Here is a 23,593-nt window from a genome sequence, read left to right on the forward strand (position 1 = left end):
GGGATATACTGGAGTATGATAGGTGAGGCTGTGCCTACCCTGACTGCATGCCACTGCTGGGGTATACTGGAGTATGACAGGTGAGGCTGTGCTTCCCCTGCGTACCCTGATTCCATGCCAATTACTGGAGTATGACAGGTGAGGCTGTGCCTTCCCTGCCTACCCTGACTGCATGCGACTGCTGGGGGCAGCCATTCAAAGGCCCCGATTCAGGTAGACTCCGCCTCACTATTGTGAAATCCCATATTGGGAATGAATGTGTACGCTGTGCAAATGAATGTGTGCTAAAATGTCCAAAACCGTTAGTTGGAAGCTCACCATCCAATTATTTCTACACTGGACGTCAGTCATCGCAGGCTCAGAGTAGCCAGAGACTCAGTGGCTGCGATGAAAACAGGCATATCCGGCCTGACCTCACACACCCTCCCCTAAAACTCTTGAACACGCCTGCTTTTTCCCTGACACTCCCAGCGATTAGCGGGCACAGCCAGTTAACGGCCGGATTCCACCCGCAGACTCCTACTTCCTGTCAATCACCTTGTGAATGGTTGCATATTAAAAAAAAGTAGCGCATTGCCACCCCCCCCCCCCCCCCCCCAATGTGCATGCGCAGTTCATCGATAATCAGCTGCTGTGTGAATTCGCAATCAGGTCGTTTCCGTGAACACGCCCACAACACAAGCAGGTATATCCAGCGCTCTCATAGCCCACAGGCCCATACTATAAAGCTACGTATGTGCAATTAGCCAGCGTTAAGCCCCATACACACTTGCTGATCCCAGCAGATATTAGCGGGGGAGGGGGAAGGGAGTGACCAATCTTGTGGATAAGAGGCTCCTTGTCTGCTTGTGTGATTGAGAGCATGTGGTGGGCTGTACCATGACATAAACTGGGGAAAGTGTAGGGTTACCACCAATGTTCCCTCTAATTTTATGAAGCATGTGTGCGACAAAAGATTTTGGCTGTGCAACTTTGTAAGGAAATTACAATTTTTGTGCGTCACTTATATATAACTGGAAAATGACGTTCAGCATTTGTGTTAACTTTACTTCAAAATTATATTAAACATTTAAACATTCAAAACACAGCACACAAAGTAGTTAATGGGTGAAACACACATTAATTGAGTCCACAACTGCAAAAAGGGACCACTGCTGCTTTGTGCGCTCTGTTGTAATGTCTGTGAGCATGCTCGTCAAGTTGCGCGCGCACAGCTTAGAGGGAACACTGGTTACCACCTCATCCCTTTAATTCTGGACACATTAATTACACAGGTTCTGTAGCTGGCTGACCTCAAAACTCCATTTCATCAGCCACAGAACCTGTGTAATTAATAAGTGTCCAGAATTAATGGGATGAGGTGGTAACCCTAGAGAGGAGGGCAGTGGCATAGCTAGAAATTTTTGTCCTCACTGGCAAAAAAAATTCCGGTGCGCCCCCCACCCCCACCCCAAGAAGGGGCGAGGCGATGGACTACGGGCGCCGCTGGCTGAGCTGACAGGCGACCCAGGCAGCAGGAAGCGCTGAGCTGGTCCCGCCCTGTACATATGACCCAGTGCAGTGCATATTGAATGAGCGGGTCCCCGCCCCATGCATATGTAATGAGCAGGACCCGCTCTCCCACAGAACCCACTGGTCTCGCTCCCCCAAGCCGCTGCAGGGTCTGCCACATATGTGTTTACGCCACTGAAAGAGACAACAAGAAACCATGTCTTGTTAGTCAGTGAGTGGAAGGAGTCATGTCCCTCACCAGCACAAAGTAGTATTGAAGGCTCCTATCACCCTGATGTCGGAAGATTGTGGTGTCAAACAAGCTCCTATACACAAGATTTCTTTATTCTCCCTTATTATTTTGTGTTTGCGTAGCTATCTATATATCTTTCCACATCTATACACATACATATATACACACACTCACACACACATACTGTATAAACTCTCCATCCAGATTTTGCAATATGGGTTTCTGTCACCTGAGATTTTCTGGAGAGGTTATTTATAATCACAGGAAAGGTGCAGAAAACGGAATCCTCCTGGGAATTCTCCCCTATGCTTCACAGACCTACATATCAGTTACACTGAAGGCAATCAATGCTGCAGATAGCATTGTGACGGTGACTCATAAACTGAGGTGTTTTTGAAACACATGTAAAAGCTTTTAAAGGGAAAACTATGATCAGAACCTATAGAATAACTGCAGAAGGCCCACCCCATCTCCTCAATGTATATTTAACAATAGTTAATATTTTATTCTGAGGTGCTTTCTCTGTAGTACGATGCTCATTGCCATAGAAGGGCTGGCCTAACCTCTGTCACCCTCAGCACATATCACATGATAATGTTGTCATACCTTTGACACGATGAAAGGAGGCACTCCTGCACGTGCTGAAGGTGTGCGCCTGAAATTTGGGGGTGTGGCCTCACAACCAGGGGGTGTGGTCTATAGCTGCCACCTTTGTTGTTTGATTAACAAATAAAATGTATCAGGGAGAAAGGAGGGTTGTTTTGCCAGAAGGTCAGCCTATGTTCTCTTCCTAATGTTGCTCTTTAAACCCTTGTCAGGAATCCTTGACTATTAATGTTGCTTTCCAACCCTTGTCAGGAATCCTTGACTATTGCATTAATATTTCTTAAAAATGTGTTGAAAATTAGTAAATTATTAGACCAATAATCAATAAAAATGTTTGTCTGTGCAAAAAAAAGACAGCCCCCCAGTGCCCACCAAAACTTCAGCCCATTATGAAAATAAGTAGTACAATATGGATTTGTCCTTGGGCTCTCCCAGCCTTATGTTGGATATTAAAAAAAACATGCACTGTATAACGAACTAAGCACTTCAAGAACTGCTACTTTTGTGGTCCCCAAAAAATATTTTTTGGAAGGACTACCCTCAATCTCTAAGGTAGAGGTTGATGATGAGGGTGTTGGTGGTGAAGATTACATATGTTTATCCAAACTGCTGGAAGGTTATACTGGACTGCTTGTTAGTATTTTTTAAAATAGATTTTATGAACATGCTGCAATTGATGTACTGTACCAACTAACTTTGGCCTCACAAATGCCTTCACAAATGTTGCCAGGATTTGGTTAAAAAAAATTCCACACTGAAGAGGTGGCATTTTTGGTCTTATATCAGTGACACTGGCTTTCTTTTTATCAAGAGAAAGCACTGCAGCCACTGGTAGCTGACTTCCGCAGACACAATCTTCATCAACAACATCCTCATTAGCATCAGATCGTACACAAATATTCCCCTGAACCTGATGCACTTCCGTTCTAGCATCCTCAATTTCTATTATGTCATCATCACTATCATATTTACTAGTTATGCTCATTCCCACATTTGCAGAGGGTGTCGAAGTGGTGGAAGGAGGATTCTTTATCAGTACAATCTTAGAAATGTCAGACTCACAACTATAGACTCTCCTTAGGGATTTGTGAACAGTTTATTCTTCAGCCTTAATGGGGTTTTTTTTGAGGGGGCATTGAAATGTTTAAGTTTCAGGGGCCCTGTATTAAAGTTTTTGCCCCCTTGATCACTTTTAATAGATGTTGTAGTACTATTATGACTGGCAGCAGCCACAGCACTAGTGCTCAGTTGCTGCTCCTGCTCTTCTATTGACTGATCCATATTAACTCACATCGCTTTTAGTAACAGTGGCACCTACTGAATATTAGTTTTGAAGTACAGTGCCTCAACAACACACATTCATTTTTTGTTATAATGTTTTTCCATCACTGACACAGTCACAGTAGCCCATTTTTTTTCCCTGGAAGAGACTATTTCATAAGATGGGCACACCTATACAACTCTCTCACGTTGCAACCAGTGGAAAAAGTCTATTAAATATATTTTTTTGTACAGTATGTACATGAAAGTTTCATTTTTATGTTTCTTTTCTCCTAAATATACATATGATTGCAAGAACTTTGAGACATATGTTGTTATTTACTAACAAAATGCTAATTTGCAAAACCCCACAACAACCAAACATATTCTGCATTTGCTGTTGATGTCTAATTTGGACAACATCAATCAAAGCTGATATGTACAGGTTGCTATGCAGAGGAGTAACTTACAATCACCTGGCACCGTAGCAAGATCTGGCAGTGAGAGGGATCATTATCACTGGTTAACTGTAAGCCCATATTTGGCTTCAATATGCTTGAATTGTCCTCCTTGAATGCTGGGAAAGGGAATCATGTATGGACAGCACATCACCACCACCACACTAAGGCTCTTATTCAGATCTGATTGCAGTACAAATTTGTTTAGAAAATGGGCACAACCATGTGCACTGCAGGTGGGGCAGATGTAACATGTGCAGAGAGAGTTACATTTGGGTGGGGTGTGTTGAAACTGAAATCTAAATTGCAGTGTAAAAATAATGCTGCCATTATTTACCCTGCACAGAAACAAAATAATTCACCCAAATCTAACTCTCTCTGCACATGTTACATCTGCCCCACCTGCAGTGCACATGGTTTTGCCCATATTCCAAACAAATTTGTACTGCGATCAGATCTGAATAAGGGCCTAAGGGGGTATCCAATATGTGCCCTCACCTATTCAATGCTGCTGTTAACGACTGCATTGAAGGGGGTAAGATCTGACTTTTTTTTTAAAGATTCATCTGTTTTGTCGGAAACGGACGTGGATTGTCGAATTCACAGCCATTTTTTGACAATTTGCGTTCGTTTACGCTGATCCACGGACTTCCCGACACTCGTCAGCCGGAACATTGAATTCCAACTGTCGAGTTACTGTCGGATGAAACGAAAACGGCCCGGGATTCCTACTGGTGGGATATTCTGACAGTCAGAATCCCATATTGAATACCCCCTAACTGGTAATTGTACATTTGCGCTTTCATATTAATCAGTCACAATTGGCACAGCCTAAATTTTAGTGTATGATCTCATCAAATGAGGACAGTAGTTTGGCTTGACCAAATCATTTTAACACAACTTCTATGCGGCACATTCTGGAATTTTTTTTTTGTTATTTTGAGAATTTAAATTCAACTAGAGTGCTCATTTAGTAGTAACTGTGTGGAGTTTGTATATTATCCCCATGCCTGTGTGGGTTTACTCAGGGTACTCCAGTCCACTATTTTTACCTTTTATTTATATAGAGACACTTCTGTATGTTATGCAAGAGAGAATATTTAATTAAAATTTACTTCAGTTCCTGCCATACTGGATATTACAGTCTAAGGGGGGTATTCAATACCATCTCGGACTCGCCTGCACCAGGTTCACCTCCCTATGGAGGTGAATCTTTATTGTCGGAAACGGCTGCTGGATTGATGAACCTGTGGCCGTTTCCGACTATCTACACCCATTTTCACCATTGCCTGGACTTTCCGACTGGCAGAAGAACTGACCCCACATTGAATAGGTCGAATAACATTCAACCTAATAATGTCGGAAACACAAGGCAGATATAGCGTCTGGGATAAAATACCCTTCTAAATCTCTCCAACCCCACTCTCCAGAGACATGCACTAGGGTCTATTTCATGGAGCCCCTGTCATCCTTGGCTGGGGCTCGCCAGAGCCTCCCCTCTAGTGAGCGCCGGCGGACAGGGGCTACACTGAACTGGGACGTGCGTGCGCCTCACACGCATGCACCTCCCAGTCTCTCGACGGCGGCACTGCGGGTCCCTGACCATCTCCGATTCAGGAAGACGGACAGTGTTGGGGGGGGGATCGGGGTAGCGAGGGGGACCGGCGGCAACGACGGGGGAGGCGGCGGGGATCCGGGGCATGCTCCGTTGCCACGGGGCGCGATACTTTTGCTAACCCCTACAATAAAGAGGCCGGCTCCATCTGTACCTCTATGTTTTTGGAATGTTTTTGGAATGTGGGAGGAGACCAGTGCACTCAGGAAAAAACATTCACAGACACGGAGAAACCATACAAACTCCACCGTGTGGGGAGAACAAACAAACCACACACAGAAAGAACCTACAATATCTAACTATGAGATTGTGGACAGGCCTCTCCACTGGGTGTGATGCTAACTTTATCTTTTTGTTCTATTCCATTCTACCATAGTGGAGCATGTCAGTCATTCTGAGTTAGATCAGCATTCCACAGAAGAGTTAAACTATTTGATCCATTCCTCAGTGCGTCAGATGAGAATGAAACCCTGCAAGGCTCTCTGTATTGTTTATGATCGTCCGCTGAAGCCCACACTGGCAGCTTACAATTGCCAGAATGTTCGTCTTCGCTTTCCTTGCACTCACACCTCCCCCTTCTGCATTTTAAATTCTGCCCTTTTTTTCCCTTAATCACAATCAAATGTGTTTTGTTCCCATGTGTGGGACATCACAAAGCAAGGAGCGGATTTCAACGGAAGCGGCAGCTGTCTAGATTCTGCTTCCTTACAATCAACTGGAAGTGCTGCAAAACATCTTCCATGCAGTATTTAAAAAAAAAATACCATAGAGTCTCCTTATTCCAAGCAAAACAGCTATATCCTACACAGGGATGGGGGAACCTTTGGCCCTCCAGCTGTTGAACTACACATCCTAGAATGCCCTGCTACAGTTTTCTTGTTTGGCCATGCTAAAACTGTAGCAAGGCATGCTGGGAGGGCCAAAGGTTCCCCATCCTTGGTCCGATAGCTGTTAACGCTCGTTCTGGGTGAGTGCGTCCACAACAAACAATCTGTTCGCTGGGTGGGGGCGTTCCCATGAGAAGGCTGGGTATTCTCAGGCTAATAGCCTATGACGCGGGTGCGGGTACGGGCAGCTGACATCACCGGATCTGCCCCTATCTGCAGTTTGGTTTTGCCCATTTGTGTGCTTGTTTCATTTGCGAACAAAGCTGAATCAGTCTCTATGGGCCTGATTCAGACTTATCAGCACGGCTGCAATTTTTGCAGATTGGAAAAACCATGCTGCACTGCAGGTGGGGCAGATGTAACATGTGCAGAGAGAGTTAGATATGGGGGAGTTATTTTTTTATGTGCATTGTAAACATTGGCAGCTTTATTCAAACACTGCAATTTAGATTTGAACACATCCCACCCAAATCTAACTCTTCCTGCACATTTATTTATTATTTATTTATTTATTAGCAGTTTCTTATATAGCGCACACAGATTCCGCAGCGCTTTACAGAGAATATTTTGACCATTCACATCAGTCCCTGCCCCAGTGGAGCTTACAATCTATATTCCCTACCACATGTACATGCACACACAGACATTCTAGGGTTAATTTTTGTTGGGAGCCAAATTAGCCTAGCAGTATATTTTTGGATTGTGGGAGGAAACCGGAGTACCCGGAGGAAACCCACGCAAGTACGGGGAGAATATACAAACTCCGCACAGTTAGGGCCATGGTGGGTATTGAACCCATGACCTCAGTGCTGTGAGGCAATAATGCTAACCATTACACCATCCGTACTGCCCCAGTTACCATTCTCCATGCACGGGGGGGTGTTTTGCTTCTGCGCAGGTGCAGATGCATTTCTGTGCATCTGTAAACGCTAGGTGCGGGCAGGGGGCAGGTGAGGCGGTGGGTAGTCGCCCCCATGGGATCGCCCATCGTTTTATGGGCGTTTCCATGAAAACACTGGGCGTTCCCATGAAAATCAAACCCGTGACGTGGGTGCCGGGGGCGGGTAGCTGACATCACCGGGTGTCAGCTGCCCGCCCAGTTCCTGTGGAGTCTGCACGCAAATCTAAGTGACCTGAGAGTCACTTAGATATGCATGCTCGTTCCACATCATTCAATGATGTACTGTAGGTGTTTCCACATAGCCTGCGAATGGATGTTTATGTTAAACATCCATTCGCAGGCCGTGCAAAAGAATCCGGCGTGCGAGGGGTCGGGGTGGGCGGCAGCTGGGGGACTCACTCATTCAGTGTGGGGATCTCAACAGAATCGAGGTCCCTGGTTACGCAGGAGAGTAAATCCCCCTTTTTTCAGACATCTTTTGCAGCGAGTGATATTGACTAATTAGCTTCAGAATTAACTTTTGTGTAAGATTTACTAAGTTAAGTATCTACAGTATACTATCACTCAATATCACAGCCGGTATTCTATAAAGTGTGACATTGTGCATGAATTCTTGCACATTAATAAAGATACTTATTGTATGTAAATTATTTTCTTTATTTGTCCCTTGACCAGTTAATGCTTCCCCACACCTGAAGATCAGACCTATTGTCTATTGTATTGTCCATTGTCATGTGTAATAATATATTTATATTATGTTCTTTGGGAGTGAAGATGTGCATTTAAGACCATGCATTGGATCATACATAACTTCCATATACAATGACATATACATTGCTTTTCCACTCTAGTTTGGAAGCCCATTTTTATCACCCTGGCAGAGTTGCTTATCTTCACTACCCTTGAATATGATATAGATCATCTGTACTTACAGAACGGTTCTGTGACATATCCAACGTCAATAAAAAAAAATAATCCATCAAGCCTGAATGTTTTTAAAAAGTTGATGAAAAATAAAGAAGGTATTGGTAACGCAATGTATTTGGCAAGAAGAAATGTACCAATTCGAAAATTACAGTTGCATGAAGTTTTAAAATTGCGGAAAAACCTAGCCCAGTTTTAGTACAGTATATAATTGTCTCACTGCAATATGCTCTTGTCTTATTTATTTTGTTGTTTATTTTTCTTTTTGTGGAGTAGGTTTGTGCTCCCAAATTTCGTATTGTACATGTATGATATATAATTAATATACAGAGATATAATTATTATTGGGCCCTATTCACTAAGGATTTTTGCCATAGGCACACAATTGGAGGAACACTTGAAGGATTTAGCCACTGGCACAAAATGGAAACCCCTTACTGAAGAGGGCCCTATCTTTGGGAAAGGTCAGTAGTGTTTGTTACTGCTTTTTGATATACTCTAGCTCAGTGCCGGAGGGGTCCTCAATGTCTCGCGCGTTGAAGACCCCCTGGCACTCAATTGGTTTAGGGGCCAATGTGTGTGTGTGGGGGGGGGGGGGTGTGGGAACTGACAATGGCACTTTCTAATGCTCTAAGAGTACAAGTGTCAGTGTTATTGGACGGTTCTACAATGTCTAGATGGACAGTCTATAGGTCTACCCTAAAAGGTCGATATGCAATAGTTTGACAGGGTCAAAAGGTCAACACGGGATAGGTCAATAAGGTCGAAATGTTAGGAGGGTCAAAAAAGACGACCTAAAAAACAAATAACGCATGACAAAGTCCACATACGTTTTTCACGATTTTTTTAACTGGCTTGTTCTCGCTTCACCATCCATGTCGGCATAGAGGGTACCCAGAAGCATGGTGAGCGTACGCATTATGCTAATTGGTGGTCCATGTCGACAGTTGTCGACATTGACAACAAAAAATTGTGAAAAACTCATGTTTACCTTTTCATGGGGCGACCTTTTGACCCATTCGACATTTTGACCCTGTTGAGCTTTCCCATGTCGTTTGACCCTGTCGACGTATTAAATGTTGACCCTATTGACTCTCTATCTAGACACTGTCTATCTAATAATACACAGCCATTATTGGACTGGGGTATAGAGTTCATACAAGGAAATCTAGTCCTCTGGTGTTTGCAGTAAGCCCTGTGATGGCGGACAGTTATGGGAAATTGGTGCGAAGAGAAAACAGTGGAATGTAATGTTTCTCGTGTTTGGAAAATCTAACATATTATTGACTTCTATGGCCAACACCACCGTTTTCCTTTATACTAGTTTTCTTTTGAGTCTTCCATAGGGGGAGATGTATCAAACCATATAGAGAAAGTGGCAACCATTCAGCTACTGTCATTTTACAGGCTGCTAGGAGATGATTGGTTGGTACTGTACTTCAGTACTGCAGAGAGATACAGTGGACAAAGTTTCATCCAATCAGCTATTAACTGTTATGTTACAAGCTACTGTATATTTTAAAAATTACAGTTAGGAGCCAGGTGGTTGGTACTACATCTCTGTCCACTTTTTCTCTCTCCAAGAATTCGTGCATAGATCCCTTTTTTTCTCTCTACTGAATCGCTCAGCAACGTTTGATGCATCCCCCCCCCCCCCCCTAAAATGTTGAACACATAATATGAAATATGATTAATGCAAAATTTTAAGGTGTTTGGGTTTAGTCTTTTGAGAAAATTTACATCAGGCCTGGGCAATCTGTGACTATCCAGCTGTTTTGAAACTACACATCCCAGCATGCATTGCCACAGTTTTAGCATTCTCTAATAGCAAAACTGTGGCAAAGAATGCTGGTACTTGTAGTTTCATAACAGCTGGGTAGTCACAGTTTGACCAGGCCTGATTTACATCATTATTGTAATGTAACAATGCAGGGCTACTTACGAAGGGCCTGAATCTCTAAGCTTCAAAAATGATAAAATAGAGAGTGATAAACAGCCAGCCAATCAGCTCCTGCCTGACATTTTTCAAACACAGTCTGTGACATGGCAGGCAGGAGCTGATTGGCTGGCTGTTTATCACTCTCTATTTTATCACTTTTGAAGCATAGAGAATCTGGCCCTAAGCCTGGGCAATCGAGATCATGATTTTTAGTGTAAATATAGTGTTATATATATCAAATAACTCACTTGGCTTGCAATTGCCTTTCATATAGACAGACATGTTTATTTTTAGCTATACGGAGAATTCACATGTCAGGGCCTTATCACAGCCCCTGGGCAAATGATTTAGGAGATGTATAGGAAACAATTGTAAAGTCGTATTTGTGCCATTTATGTTGTCTTTGTTGTCTACAGTAAATATTGTAGTGTGTGGATCTCCATCTATTGGTATAATGAGATTTTCTATGGTTAATTTACTAGTTTTGTCCTAAAATGTATTATTACAGTATTTTAAGTAAAATTTATACATTATGGCCATTTTACTGGTTCACTCCCAAGAGAGGCATATTCCTTCTCAAATGGACAAAACCCTGCTGCATTGCAGGGAGGCAGATGTAACATGTGCAGAGAGAATTAGATTTGGGTGGGGTTTTACTTCAAAGTGAGATCTCTATTGCAGTGTAAAAATAAAGCAGCCAGTATTTACCCTGCACAGAAACACAATAACTCACCCAAATCTAATTCTCTCTGCACATGTTACATTTGCCCACCTGCAGTGCACATGGTTTTGGCCATTTGAGAAGGAATTTGCCATTGCGAGTGAACCAGAATAACCCCCTATATCTCTATATTTTACCTATTTATTCCCCATAATTGCTGTGATCCATAGCTTCCATACGTATGTAATTACTATGTATTTTAGCTTATAATTTAATTAGGGTATGGGTCAAAGGGTCGATAGTCAATAGGTTGATCACTATTGGTCAACAGGCCGTACTGTATGTCGACACATGAAAAAGGTCCACATGCCTTAGGTCGACAGGGTGGAAAGTTTGACACAAGCAATAGGTCGACATGGAAAATATTCAATGAGGTTTTCACTTTTTTTGTGTCTATGTCGACATGGGCACCGTATCAGTGTACCGTGTTTCAGGCACTATTATAATCTAACGCTATGCCCACTTATGAAAAAAAAGCCTCATGTCGACCTTTCACGTTGACCCGTTGCATGTGTCGACCTTCGACCATGTCGACTTTTTTAATATGTCTACCTATGTCTTGTTGACTAAAAGTGGTCAATTTATTTTTATTATTATATTATTAACCTTCTTATTGTCGACCTAACAGCCGCATCCTTTTAATAATAGCTTAAGGTACTAGAAGGTTTATTTAATACCTAGAATTGGGGACATTTTCCTTTTCAAGCAGATTGGGCCGGGTCCTTAAAATTTCATCAGATTTGTTGTCAAAATGTTATCTCTAAACAGAATGCAATAATCCAATCAGATTGTAGCATGCTTGGCCAGAATAAACCGAATTAGGTGATTGGCTGTTTGATATGAGTTCATTTATATAATGTAATGAAATTAAAGTGACAAAGGCAAAAAATAATAATCCTTTTGATAATGATTCAATAGCATAATGTTAACCTTAGCAATCAATGGGGCAGATGTATTAAGCCTTAACAAGAGATAAATGCGAGGGTGATAAGGAGAGATAAACGTCCAGCCAATCAGCTCCTTACTGACTTTTTTCAAACACAGCCTGTAACATGGCAGTTAGCAGGTGATTGGCTGGACGTTTATCTCTCTTTATCACCCTTGGATTTATCTCTTGTTAAAGCTTAATACATCTGCCCCAATGAGACATAAGGAGGTCATTCTGGTTGACACGCAAAGCAGAAAAATTCACAGCTTTGTGAACGCCCGTCCCCCCGTCACCCACGGATTTCCCTGCATGCATGCAAATGAATGTTTAACATAAACATCCATTTGCAGCCTTGCGCGCGGGGAGAATATCATTTAATGGTTGGCGACCATCTTTGGTGTCTTAGATCTGCGAGCACCCTGTGCGGAAAGCGGGCGGGCAGCCAACATCCACTGACGTAAACTGCCCACCCCCCGCACCCACATCATGCGCGGATTTCTATGGGAATGCCCAGCATTTTCATAGTAACCCCCATGAAACGCGACGGGGGCCCGCCCGCACTGGTGGGTTCACCGGCAAATAGGTAATTTGCTCGCACCAAGTGGCTGCACATGCAGATACACGTGTATGCGCATGCACAGTCTCAAACAATCGCTCCCCTGTGCGAACGCACAGAGGAGCGTGTGGATACGAATGACCCCATTGGGCGGGATTCTCTAAAGCAGAAATGCGGTAAAAACCCCGTTATCTGGGTTTTTACCGCATTTCTGTATTCTATGTTGCCCCTACGCAGTGTTCCTATGGGCTTCTTACCGCAGCGCTGTGTGAGGGATCCATCACGGATCCCTCCCAGCATGCCCTGCGGCCGGCTCGGGCGCTCTACGCATGCGCAGATGGACTCCCGGGTCTCAGACCCAGAATTCCAGCACCGTGGCCGCATCGCAAGGGACAGCACTTACCGCAAGAGCTGTCCCTTGCGTTAATGATGGCATATGTTACAGCATATGTGATTATTAACAATGCGAAGCCTGGTGGAGGGCGGCTGCTGATGTTAGAACATTCCGCCCATTATCTTTTAGTTGACTAGTTCCAAGTACTAAATTAGTTTTTAGTGAATGAGCTTATTCACAAGTGCGACTTGTGGCACATTGTAATATAGAATTGTATGGAAACGAACACGTGCTTTACTGATGTGTTTTTCATGTGCTCTTCATACGTTCTGCAATTATCAAGTATTATACTATTATATAATAAAATACATTGTGGAGCGTTGTAAAGTTTTAGGTACAGTAGGATCTGGTGATAATAGGAAACTTCAGTAATCACCTTTTTATACACAGTTTCCCAGTGTTAATTAGCAGATGAACAGTGCAATATTTCTCATTAGGCCAGATGTACTGTAGGTGCATATCCTACAGTGAGTACTGAGCTTATCCATTGAAAAGTGATAAAGTGGAGAGTGCTAAAAGTACCTGCCAATCAGCTGCTAACTGTCATGTCACAGTCTGTGTTTGATAAGTGCCAGTTAAGAGCAGGGCTTAAGGTGGCCAAACACACGCAGATTTATCTTCAGATCTGGCTGGTTGGAACAAAAACATGGTTATGGATGAGAGCAAATGACAGTTGACCATTTGCTTGGAAATGCTGGAAAACTGAAAAACTGTCACTCATCCATAACCATGTTTTTGCTCCAACCAGCCACATCAGAAGATAAATCTTACTAGTGTATGGGCACCTTTAAAGTGGTCCTGGAGAGGTAGTGGAAGTGATTTCCCCATTACATCACATTTACCAGGGGTGGCCACAACGTTTTCCAGACCACCTAGTAGATGGTGCACAGCTGTAGTCATGACTAAAGGGGTGTACACACGGAGCAAATTTGTGCTATTTTCTAAGCAATCTGACTAGATTGCTTAGAAAGTAAGCACAGATCTCTCCGTGTGTATGCTCCGAGAGATTAAATATCTCTTGCTAACTAAGTCAGTGCATGCAGTCACAATCTAGTAAGATTGCTTAGCAAATTACTGCAAATCTCTCTGTGTGTACAGAATGAGAGATACTGATCACAATCTCTCATTCTGAACCATTACCCTGACTGTTTTTGCTTAAGCAAAATTGCTTAGCAAAATCGCTTAGCAAAATCACTTAGCACAAAACTCTGCATGTGTATGTGCTCCCCATGGGAGATCTTGACACCAGCAAAATTGATTAGCAAAATAGCTTAGCAAAATTGCTCAGCACAGATCTCTACGTGTGTATGCCCCTTAACTGTCACATTCCCCAGATCACCTAGCTGGTGCACAGCTGTAGTCATTACTAACTGTCACATTTTCAAACCTGCTGCATTCATTCCTACTATAGACCCACAGGTTTCCTTACAAATATGAATTGTTGGTAGATCTTGAGGACAGGTTTGGCCACCGGAGAGGTGACTACAGCTCATCAGTGACACTGGCATCATCTGCTGACCTGGGGTGGGCTTTTTTGTTGGAATTACGGTGCAGGGCCATGATGGATGTGGAACTAGTTCCACCTACCATTACAGGTGGTGGAACTTAGTTCCACCCGTCCCCCTACACTTTAACCCCTGCTGGATGGTAGTTTATCTCTCTGCACTTATCACTTTTAAGGCTTATTAAATTTGGACTTAGAATGTAAATGTGATCAAGCCTATTGGGCATGGTTGCCTACCTGACCCTCTTCTTCAGGGAGAAAATGCTCTGTTACTAGACTTCCCTGGTAATGTAGGATTGCCATCACCTGTGGGGAGCTGGGTCATTGATAAGAAAGGTGTTTCACCACAGGTGATGGCAATCATACATCACCAGGGAAGTCCAGGAACAGAGCATCTTCTCCCTGAAGGAGAGGGTCAGGTAGGCAACCATGCTTGTGGGGGGAATTAAATTAACACAAACAGATTTGTTCTGCAAATCCCATAGGGTAGCGAGCAGGTAATTTGGGTATTCAACGTCCTGGCAAAGGGGGTGAATTGGGCTGCCGTTGCCAGCGTGTAATTGTGTGGCAAAAGCAATCCACTCCCTTCGCTCATAATTGAATTCCCCCTCACTTTCTAACAAAAACATCTAAAATAGATGGATTCTACAGTATGTACAGCTTTGTACACAAGTGTGTGTGTCTGTGTTCAGCGTCAATAAGCTTTTACATTGAATACCTAAAATTAACGTCCCCCTGTAAAAGGCTTTAAAGGCAAAGAACTTTCCTTGAGTGACATTCTCCTTTAATTGTGTACATCTCGTGCTCAGCCGCAAGAGCAAAGTTTAGGACAGGATAGAGCAGATGATTAGACAGTATCCTGTACAGATTCTGCTTGATTGGTTTAAATATGCCTGCTCTGATCTCAGCAAGGACCTCTTCCTGTCTCTGCCAGTTAATTACATTTCATTTGATTTCGAAATTGCAGTTATTGCAGCTGGAAATAACTAATAGTTTTTTCTAAACAGAACATTCTCACTCCAATCCAATGTCACATCATGTATTGCACTGGACTGCTGGCTAACATAAATCACTAATACATAGACATTTGTGAAAATGTGGATTGCTAAATCGGGTATCTATCAGTAATGAATGCAACCTATCCATCTGACTTTCTGTGCCTCATGGTCAGGGATGTCTTAGCAGCATTGTAGGCCTTGGGCAAAGCAATGCACAGGGGGCCCCAGCGCAGTCATTCAGGGGAATAAAAAAATAAATCAGAGCTCGCCACTGCTGCAGTCTCGTGTCATCTCTCCCTATGCGTCCTTACAGTGATTGCTATCAGCACTATGATTGCTGGATAGCTCCGACCATCCACCAGAAAATGCTGCCTTGCTGCTGTATTTGTGTATAATTCACAATTAGAGCAGCTGAGTAGCACTCTGTATGGTCCAGCCTGCCCCTGTTTGAAGGGTCCTAGAATCGTGGGACCCTGGGCAGCTGCTCAGTGTGCCCAGTGGCACAGAGTGAAGGAGGTGGTTACTTTTTACCCAGGCCGGAGTGGAGGGTTCTGGGTCCCCCTCCCCGCCCTGCGTTGCAGAGAGCCAGGCAGTTAGTGAGAGAAGACAGGATGCAGCTGCAGCACAGCCTCTCTACCCATGTCAGCACACGCTGGTCAGTGCTGTGTGTGGAGCTGGGGAGAGAGGCAGCTGCAGCATTAGCAGCATTACAAGAATATCAGGTCTGAATCAGATCCTTAGAGGCAGAGCGATTGGCCGCCAGTGAGCATTTGTAGGAGGTAACAAGCGGAGATGGCAAATCAAACTCATGTCCATTATGATCACCCTCGTTTATATCGGGACACCTGCCAGTCCTGTGCGCAAAAAGTTCCGTCCCACCTCCGACCGCATGGCCCTGCCATTAAGCAGAAGAGTTTCACGTGACTGCATGATGGCCAAATATTTACCACCCCCAGAAATGCCAATTGTACAGGAAGTGCAGATCCTCAATAGACGTATCGATCTGTACGCACTTACCATCTCTGTCTGTGGCAAATGCCGGATGCGGCGCAGGCACAGAAACCAGATTCTTTCTTTGGCACCTGCTTATCTCCATGATATCTGTGCGCATTGCTACTGCGTGCTACGCGGAATCAGCCCACATTATTCGTTGTAGATTTGTCAGAACATAATATATTACAGCCCGAAATAGCCAGAGAACCAGATCTACTTGAATCCCTCCCCAATGTGCAGTCTTTACTAGATGCTGTTACTGTAAAGGCTTCTCGGTCATTACGGTATATGTCTTTTGTCTGCCGCCCTTCCCCCATTCCTTGGTCTTTGTCCTGTGGTCAGCAGGGGTGAGACAAGACGTTCTATTACATTAATACATTAGGATAAAAAATGTACACCAGTCACGTTTGCCAGCCATGGCTGTTATCGGCGTCAGGAGTGGAGAATACAGAGCTGCCAGTCTCTCGGTGACATTGGACAAGGGCTGCGTGTTATCAGCAGAATACATGAGAACAGCAGAACGCTTCTGACTCTGCTGTCTCTGCGTTAGTGCAGGGTTATTTTTACCTTTTGATCCCCGTGGGTTGCATTATTTTAACCTTAGAATTACATTGCTGACTCTTCGGTAGGCACATCTGCTGCCTCCCCCTGCATGACAGAGTTTGCATTATGCATGAGAACTGTTTCTATTTGTGCAGCAGAATCCCAGTAATGGCCACTGTGCTACATACAATTTGAGCTGGTAGAAAGACATGTGGCCCTTACAGCTTCCCCTTACGCAGACCCAGCAGTAATGGTGCGCAATAACCATGTGTAATGACAAGCTCGTATGAACACAAGTGATATGGACCATACGGGTATATTGAGCACATACTGTACGTACAGTATGAGTTATTATAGCTCACTGCAAGGCAGGTGGTGGCTCACCGGTATACATCTGGCCCTATAACGGTGTGGTGTTCTACACAATGTCTTACTCTGTATACAGTGTGATAGAAATGTATTATGGTCATGGCCAGTGGTCAGGTCATGTTGGGGTGTAGTGTCCTATGTCTGTATAGGGAGTAATAGATGTATTATGGCCAGTGGTCAGGTCATGTTGGGGTGTAATGTCCTATGTCTGTATAGGGTGTAACAGATGTATTTTGGTCATGGCCAGTGGTCAGTACATGTTGGGGTATAGTGTCCTATGTCTGTATAGGGAGTAATAGATGTATTATGGCCAGTGGTCAGGTCATGTTGGGGTGTAGTGTCCTATGTCTGTATAGGGAGTAATAGATGTATTATGGCCAGTGGTCAGGTCATGTTGGGGTGTAGTGTCCTATGTCTGTATAATGTGTAACAGATGTATTTTGGTCATGGCCAGTGGTCAGATCATGTTGGCGTGTAGTCTCCTATGTCTGTATAGGGTGTAATAGATGTATTATGGCCAGCGGTCAGGACATGTTGGGGTGTAGTGTCCTATGTCTGTATAATGTGTAACAGATGTATTTTGGTCATGGCCAGTGGTCAGATCATGTTGGCGTGTAGTCTCCTATGTCTGTATAGGGTGTAATAGATGTATTATGATCATGGTCAGTGGTCAGGACATGTTGGCGTTTAGTGTCCTATGTCTGTATAGGGTGTAATAGATGTATTATGGTCATGTTGGGGTGTAGTGTCATATGTCTATATAGGGTGTAATATATGTATTATGGTCATGGCCAGTGATCAGGTCATGTTGGGGTGTAGTGTCATATGTCTATATAGGGTGTAATAGATGTATTATGGCCAGTGGTAATGTCATGTTGGAGTGTAGTGTTCTATGGGGGTATGCAATCCAGGATCACGGCTGTCAATCCCTTTCGACAGCCATGATCCTGGCCCATTTGCAGTCTGATCGACTGCAGAACGACCGGCGGGATTCAATGTCCCACCTGCCAATCGGCGCAGAGGGGGCGTGGCTGTGAAAACGACCGTGGATTGGCAATCTGTGGCTGGGATCGAGACAATCCACAGCCGTTATCGGCAGAACAGGCCAGACAGCTTCTAAAGTAATCCCATTCTTCCGTGATCCCGCTTCAATGCTGTCGCTAAAGACAGCATTGAATAGGGAGCCGCTGCTATTTCCCCCGTCGGAAATAGCGGGGGCATATTTCATACCCCCCTATGTCTGTATACAGTGTAATAGATGTATTATGGTCATGGCAAGTGGTCAGGACATGTTGGGGTGTAGTGTCCTATGTCTGTATACAGTGTAATAGATGTATTATGGCCAGTGGTCAGGAAATGTTGTGGTGTAGTGTCCTATGTCTGCATACAGTGTAATAGATGTATTATGATCATGGCCAGTGGTCAGGAAATGTTGGGGTGTAGTGTTCTATATCTGTATACAGTGTAATAGATGTATGATGGTCATGGCCAGTGGTCAGATTATGTTGGAGGTGTAGTGTTCTATATCTGTATTGGGTGTAATAGAGGTATTTTGGTCATGGCCAGTGGTCAGATCATGTTGGCGTGTAGTCTCCTATGTCTGTATAAAGTGTAATAGATGTATTATGGTCATTGCCAGTGGTCAGATCATGTTGGCGTGTAGTCTCCTATGTCTGTATAAAGTGTAATAGATGTATTATGGTCATGGCCAGTGGTCAGATCATGTTGGCGTGTAGTCTCCTATGTCTGTATAAAGTGTAATAGATGTATTATGGTCATGGCCAGTGGTCAGATCATGTTGGCGTGTAGTCTCCTATGTCTGTATAAAGTGTAATAGATGTATTATGGTCATGGCCAGTGGTCAGGTCATGTTGGCGTGTAGTCTCCTATGTCTGTATAAAGTGTAATAGATGTATTATGGTCATGGCCAGTGGTCAGGTCAGGAGGTGTAGTGTCTTATATCTGTATAGGGTGCAAATAGCTGCTCACCCTACGCCATCCTCCCTGCCTCAATTCGACTCTTTTAAAGTTGGATGAAATTGCCAGAAATGGGGCTAAAACCTGCCGAATTTGGCTGCATTTTTTCCGACCAAAGCAGGTGGATTGGCGGCTATTCCTCCAATCCACCTTGTTTCCAACAGGTCGGAGCATTCTAAACTGTCGGGGAAAACAGCCCTTATTGAACAGGTCAGAATTCCTTCCAACCTATTCAAGTCAGAAAATCAATTGCTGCCGAAACTGCCATTTTGTCGGAAAGACGGCAGTTCTGACAGCAATTGCATATTTCCCTATATCCTCTCACTTTTAAAAAATACCCCTTTTGCACCAAAATCCAGGAACTGACCCAGGACAAACCCTATTTCCACTGCAGCTCCTACCCAGATTATACCTGTGTCAGTGCCATTCAAATTGCACACGGTCTCTCTTTTGCTGGTGCTTAGAGATGACAATCTCCAAGCACCAGGAAATCCAGCTCTCCCCATGCTGTAAGCATGACCCCTGTTAGATCACCCAGTATACAAGTTTACAGTGGGCCTTATCGGGTCCTTCCCTGGGCCAACCCAAGTTGCTCCCCGGGAAGGACCTTTTTTGGGACAGAGCCACGACCCTTTCCTCGAGACCTTTAAAATAGACTGTATTGCCCAATTTGTCAGCAGGGGATGCTTGATTCAGTGTTATTGCAGTAATGGCTTATGTCACAGGTTTTCAACCTTAGCCCTCTGCGCCCCACACAGTTCATGTTTCCAGGTCACCTCTGTATTGTTAAAGTGTGACAGTTAGTGATACACAGTACTCCTGAGGGTGACCTGTGTGGGGTACTAGAGACGGAGTTTCAGTACCACTGCCTTATAGGTTACAACAGCACAGGTTTTAGAAGTATCCATGGCTCAAATTAACCAGGCATGGATATACTGAATCCTGGACCATTGGGGTGCCTTGAGGACCTCTGGGTTACAAGAGGATGCTATTGTGTGACATTGTTATTATTGTTCATGAAAATATGAGGCCGCATTCGGTGCATTTACAGAATTCATTTTATTTGCTAAATAATAATGGAAATATTTTCATGTTAGATATTGCCTAATGTGTGCCCTCTTCTATGATTGTTCTTTAAATGGTCCACTTAAATGTTCGCAATAAATTCTATGCATCAAAAATGTCACAAGGAGAGTAAAGTACAATAAGAAATAAAAATACATGGGACTTACATTATTTGTTTTTGTAATCAAACAAATTGACCGTCTAAATGTTTTCAAGAGTCCCTTGTTTACACAGATACAGTAATTAACTTCATTAGTGGTCATTTATGAATCACATCCATTATGAACAGCTTGTAGCCTTGGATTTGCACAATGCATCTGGGCGTGGGGCTCGCTTGCAGTCCACACATAAGCGACAAAGGATATCTGAAATGTGAATTTTTTTGTGTAAGATGGAGTCACTATATTGTGTCTTTAACACATTTGTGGTGGTGGGAATATTACACATTATAGATATTTAATCAGTTGTGTAAAGATGATACATTTGGAAACTAAGGGGTTTTATTTACTAAGATGAGATGTTTCCCATAGCAACCAATAAGAATCTGCTTTTTATTTATTTATCATCTGGTTGTCAATAGCAACATGCCATCTTCAATATAACTCCCATCTTAGTAAATATACCCCTAAGTGTATGGATAGGGGTAGTCTTCCCACACAGGCACATGCATCTCTGCATATAGGCAGAAATCACAGGTGGCGGCCGGTAGCAATTGCAGCTAACTTGCATTCAACACCCGTATTTAAAAAATGTTCTCCACAGTGCTGCATGGGAGCCAAATGGGTCTAATAGATTCGGTCAACATCAAAGACTGCCAGCTCAGGGCAGGTACAACATGGCCATTATGGAGTGCCCCTAAAAAATATTCCTTTTCCACCCATTTATCAAATTTCACTGCAATGTTCTACTCGCTCGCTTCCTCTTCTTATACCCCTTTCACACCGAAAATAATACCCCTTTCACACATATGTGAAAATCCCAGGTTTTTTCACATGAACGCGCATTAACCTGGGTCTAGCGTATGTCTGAAAGGGTCTTCCTGGGATTTCACAACCCGGAACCTAAGCATCTGCAATCGATCCGGGGTCATTAAAATCCCAGGATTGAACCCAGGAGTGAAATCCCGGGTAGTATGTCTGAAAGGGGTATGAGATTCCCAGGTGAAGCAGTTCCACCTGGGAATTGCATTAAATACTCAGGTCAAGACCCGAAGTGTGAGTTCCGGATCGACCCTTTCAACCAGGTGAAAAACCCGTGTTATAGAGCAAATCTCCAGGTCTAAATTTTAGACTCAGAGATTTGCTCTCCTTCGTGAAGGGGGGTCTGACAGCGAGCGGCCGAATAACTCGGCGCTTCAAATACTGGGTAATTGCCGGTAATTGCTGGGTTATTCTCCGCCGCTGTGTGAAATCTGTAAAATTCCGCTCAGGGACTGATAAAGATGTGGATGCTGCCGGCCTGATGCCTGTTGCCGGGGTCATGGGTGGGATAATGAGCAAATGCTAGTTTAAGCCTCCCCAATGTATTTGAACATGTGGCTGAATGTGCAAAACCTATTGTTGGGAACACCGCTGTAACGCAATGAAAATAGTCCGAGACTGAACCCAATCTGCATACCGTCACGCGCACCATTGACCTACAACAGGTGCGGTTTCTCCGGATGAGCATGACCTCTGTGCGTCTGAGATCTCATCTTCTTTCAGCAACCTGCGTTCCTCACTCCTATAACAAGCCAACGAGACTGACTTTTTTGGTTTTGACTTCAGGCCCCCTCCCAGTCACTGCCTAGTAATGCCAATCACTTTGCCTTTTGAATTCCGATACCAACGGCAGGGAATACGGTCACTAGGTCTACAAGCATAAGGTCAACACCACTAGGTCAACATGCATGAAGGTCAACATGACTGATAGGTTTCTCACTATTTTTTGAGCCGACATTTGCCGACCGGCGGTATTTCATGCCCTACCATCCACCAGGGCTTGGCGGGAGAATAAAATTGTGTGCCTGAAGCATGGCGAGCGTAGCAAGCTAGGATGCAATGCCAAGTTTTAGTGTCCATGTCGACTGTGTCGACATTCGAACAAAAAAAAAATGAAAACCCCCATGTCGACCTTTTGACTGTCAACCTTACCCATGTCGACCTAATGTTTGTGTCGACATAATGACCCTGTCGACCTAACCCCATGATGATCATCAGTCATGTCGACCTTCATGCATGTCGACATAATGCTTGTCAACCTAGTTGGTGTCTATCCAATAATCCATACCCAACGGCAGGATGTAGTACAGTCCAATTTCGTCGGAGTTGCTGGATGCCTGTCCAACTCAGACATTTTCTTAAAGCGGCAATCATTTACGAGGCAAAACCATATCTTTTAAATAATTGTCGCTTTATAGAAACTGAAATCGGTTGGCATCACACACTTCTGGCAAACTCGGACTGTGTTACATCCCGCCGCAAATCTCCCGTAAGCAATAGCGCATTTCTGCATACAGTCAGGATAATACATGCGCCGTAGGGGCTTTCTGAACATTTCACGTGCGCAGTACTATATAACCGCTCATCTACATGCACATAGGCATTGAGTGTGGCTTGTGCGCCCCATGTGACTGGCTAGCTCTGAGATGCTCTGGTCCCTTGCTTTGTTCATATCGCTTGCAGTAATCTGTGCTGTATTAATTCACATGAATGGTGGGTTTTTTTGTCAATCAATTAATTCCGAGGCGGTTACGGCTACTGGAACATATACTAGGATGACAGCCGGTGAATGTGTGTAGCGTGAAATGGGCCATGCTATAAGACATGCATTTCAGATGTCCACATGTTTGTAAAAGAACCCCTATCCTATTGGGTTGCTTGGATGTATTTTATTCTATGGCTGAAATCTTTCTGTAGACCAGGAGTAGGCAACTGTAGCTACTGTAGCTACTGTAGAACCACACATCCCAGCATGCCCTGTCCCAGTTTTAGCACATCCTAGCAGTAACACTGTGGCAGGGCAAGCTGGGAGATGTAGTTTTACAGCAGTCTAGTAGGTTGTCCACCACTTCTCTAGACAGCGCAATAAAAAAAAAATACAATACAAATAGAAAAAGATACAATACAAATAGAAAAAGACAGCATTGTGTTAATCACTTCTGAGTTTATATGAAGAAAATGTTTATATTGCTTATAGTTATCACAAATAGCCACATTTTAGACTACTTTAA

General features: G+C 43.8%; 1 protein-coding gene across 7 annotated transcripts in view; it reads left to right on the top strand.

Moving 5' to 3' along the window:
* ELAVL4 (ELAV like RNA binding protein 4) overlaps window positions 1-23,593 on the top strand; it is a 99,739-nt gene that overhangs the window by 62,734 nt on the left and 13,412 nt on the right. For 5 of the 7 annotated variants that reach the window (XM_083157373.1, XM_083157369.1, XM_083157374.1 and 2 more), the window contains exon 3: window positions 8,773-8,859. The exons of the other annotated variants lie outside the window; for them this stretch is intronic. In XM_083157373.1, the coding sequence (XP_083013499.1) occupies window positions 8,773-8,859 (87 nt within the window). The remainder of the gene's footprint in view (window positions 1-8,772; window positions 8,860-23,593) is intronic. 7 annotated transcript variants of the gene reach the window in all.

This window comes from Crinia signifera, chromosome 8, assembly GCF_055691185.1.
Source record: "Crinia signifera chromosome 8, ASM5569118v1, whole genome shotgun sequence".
In the NCBI taxonomy this organism is placed as follows: Eukaryota; Metazoa; Chordata; class Amphibia; order Anura; family Myobatrachidae; genus Crinia; species Crinia signifera.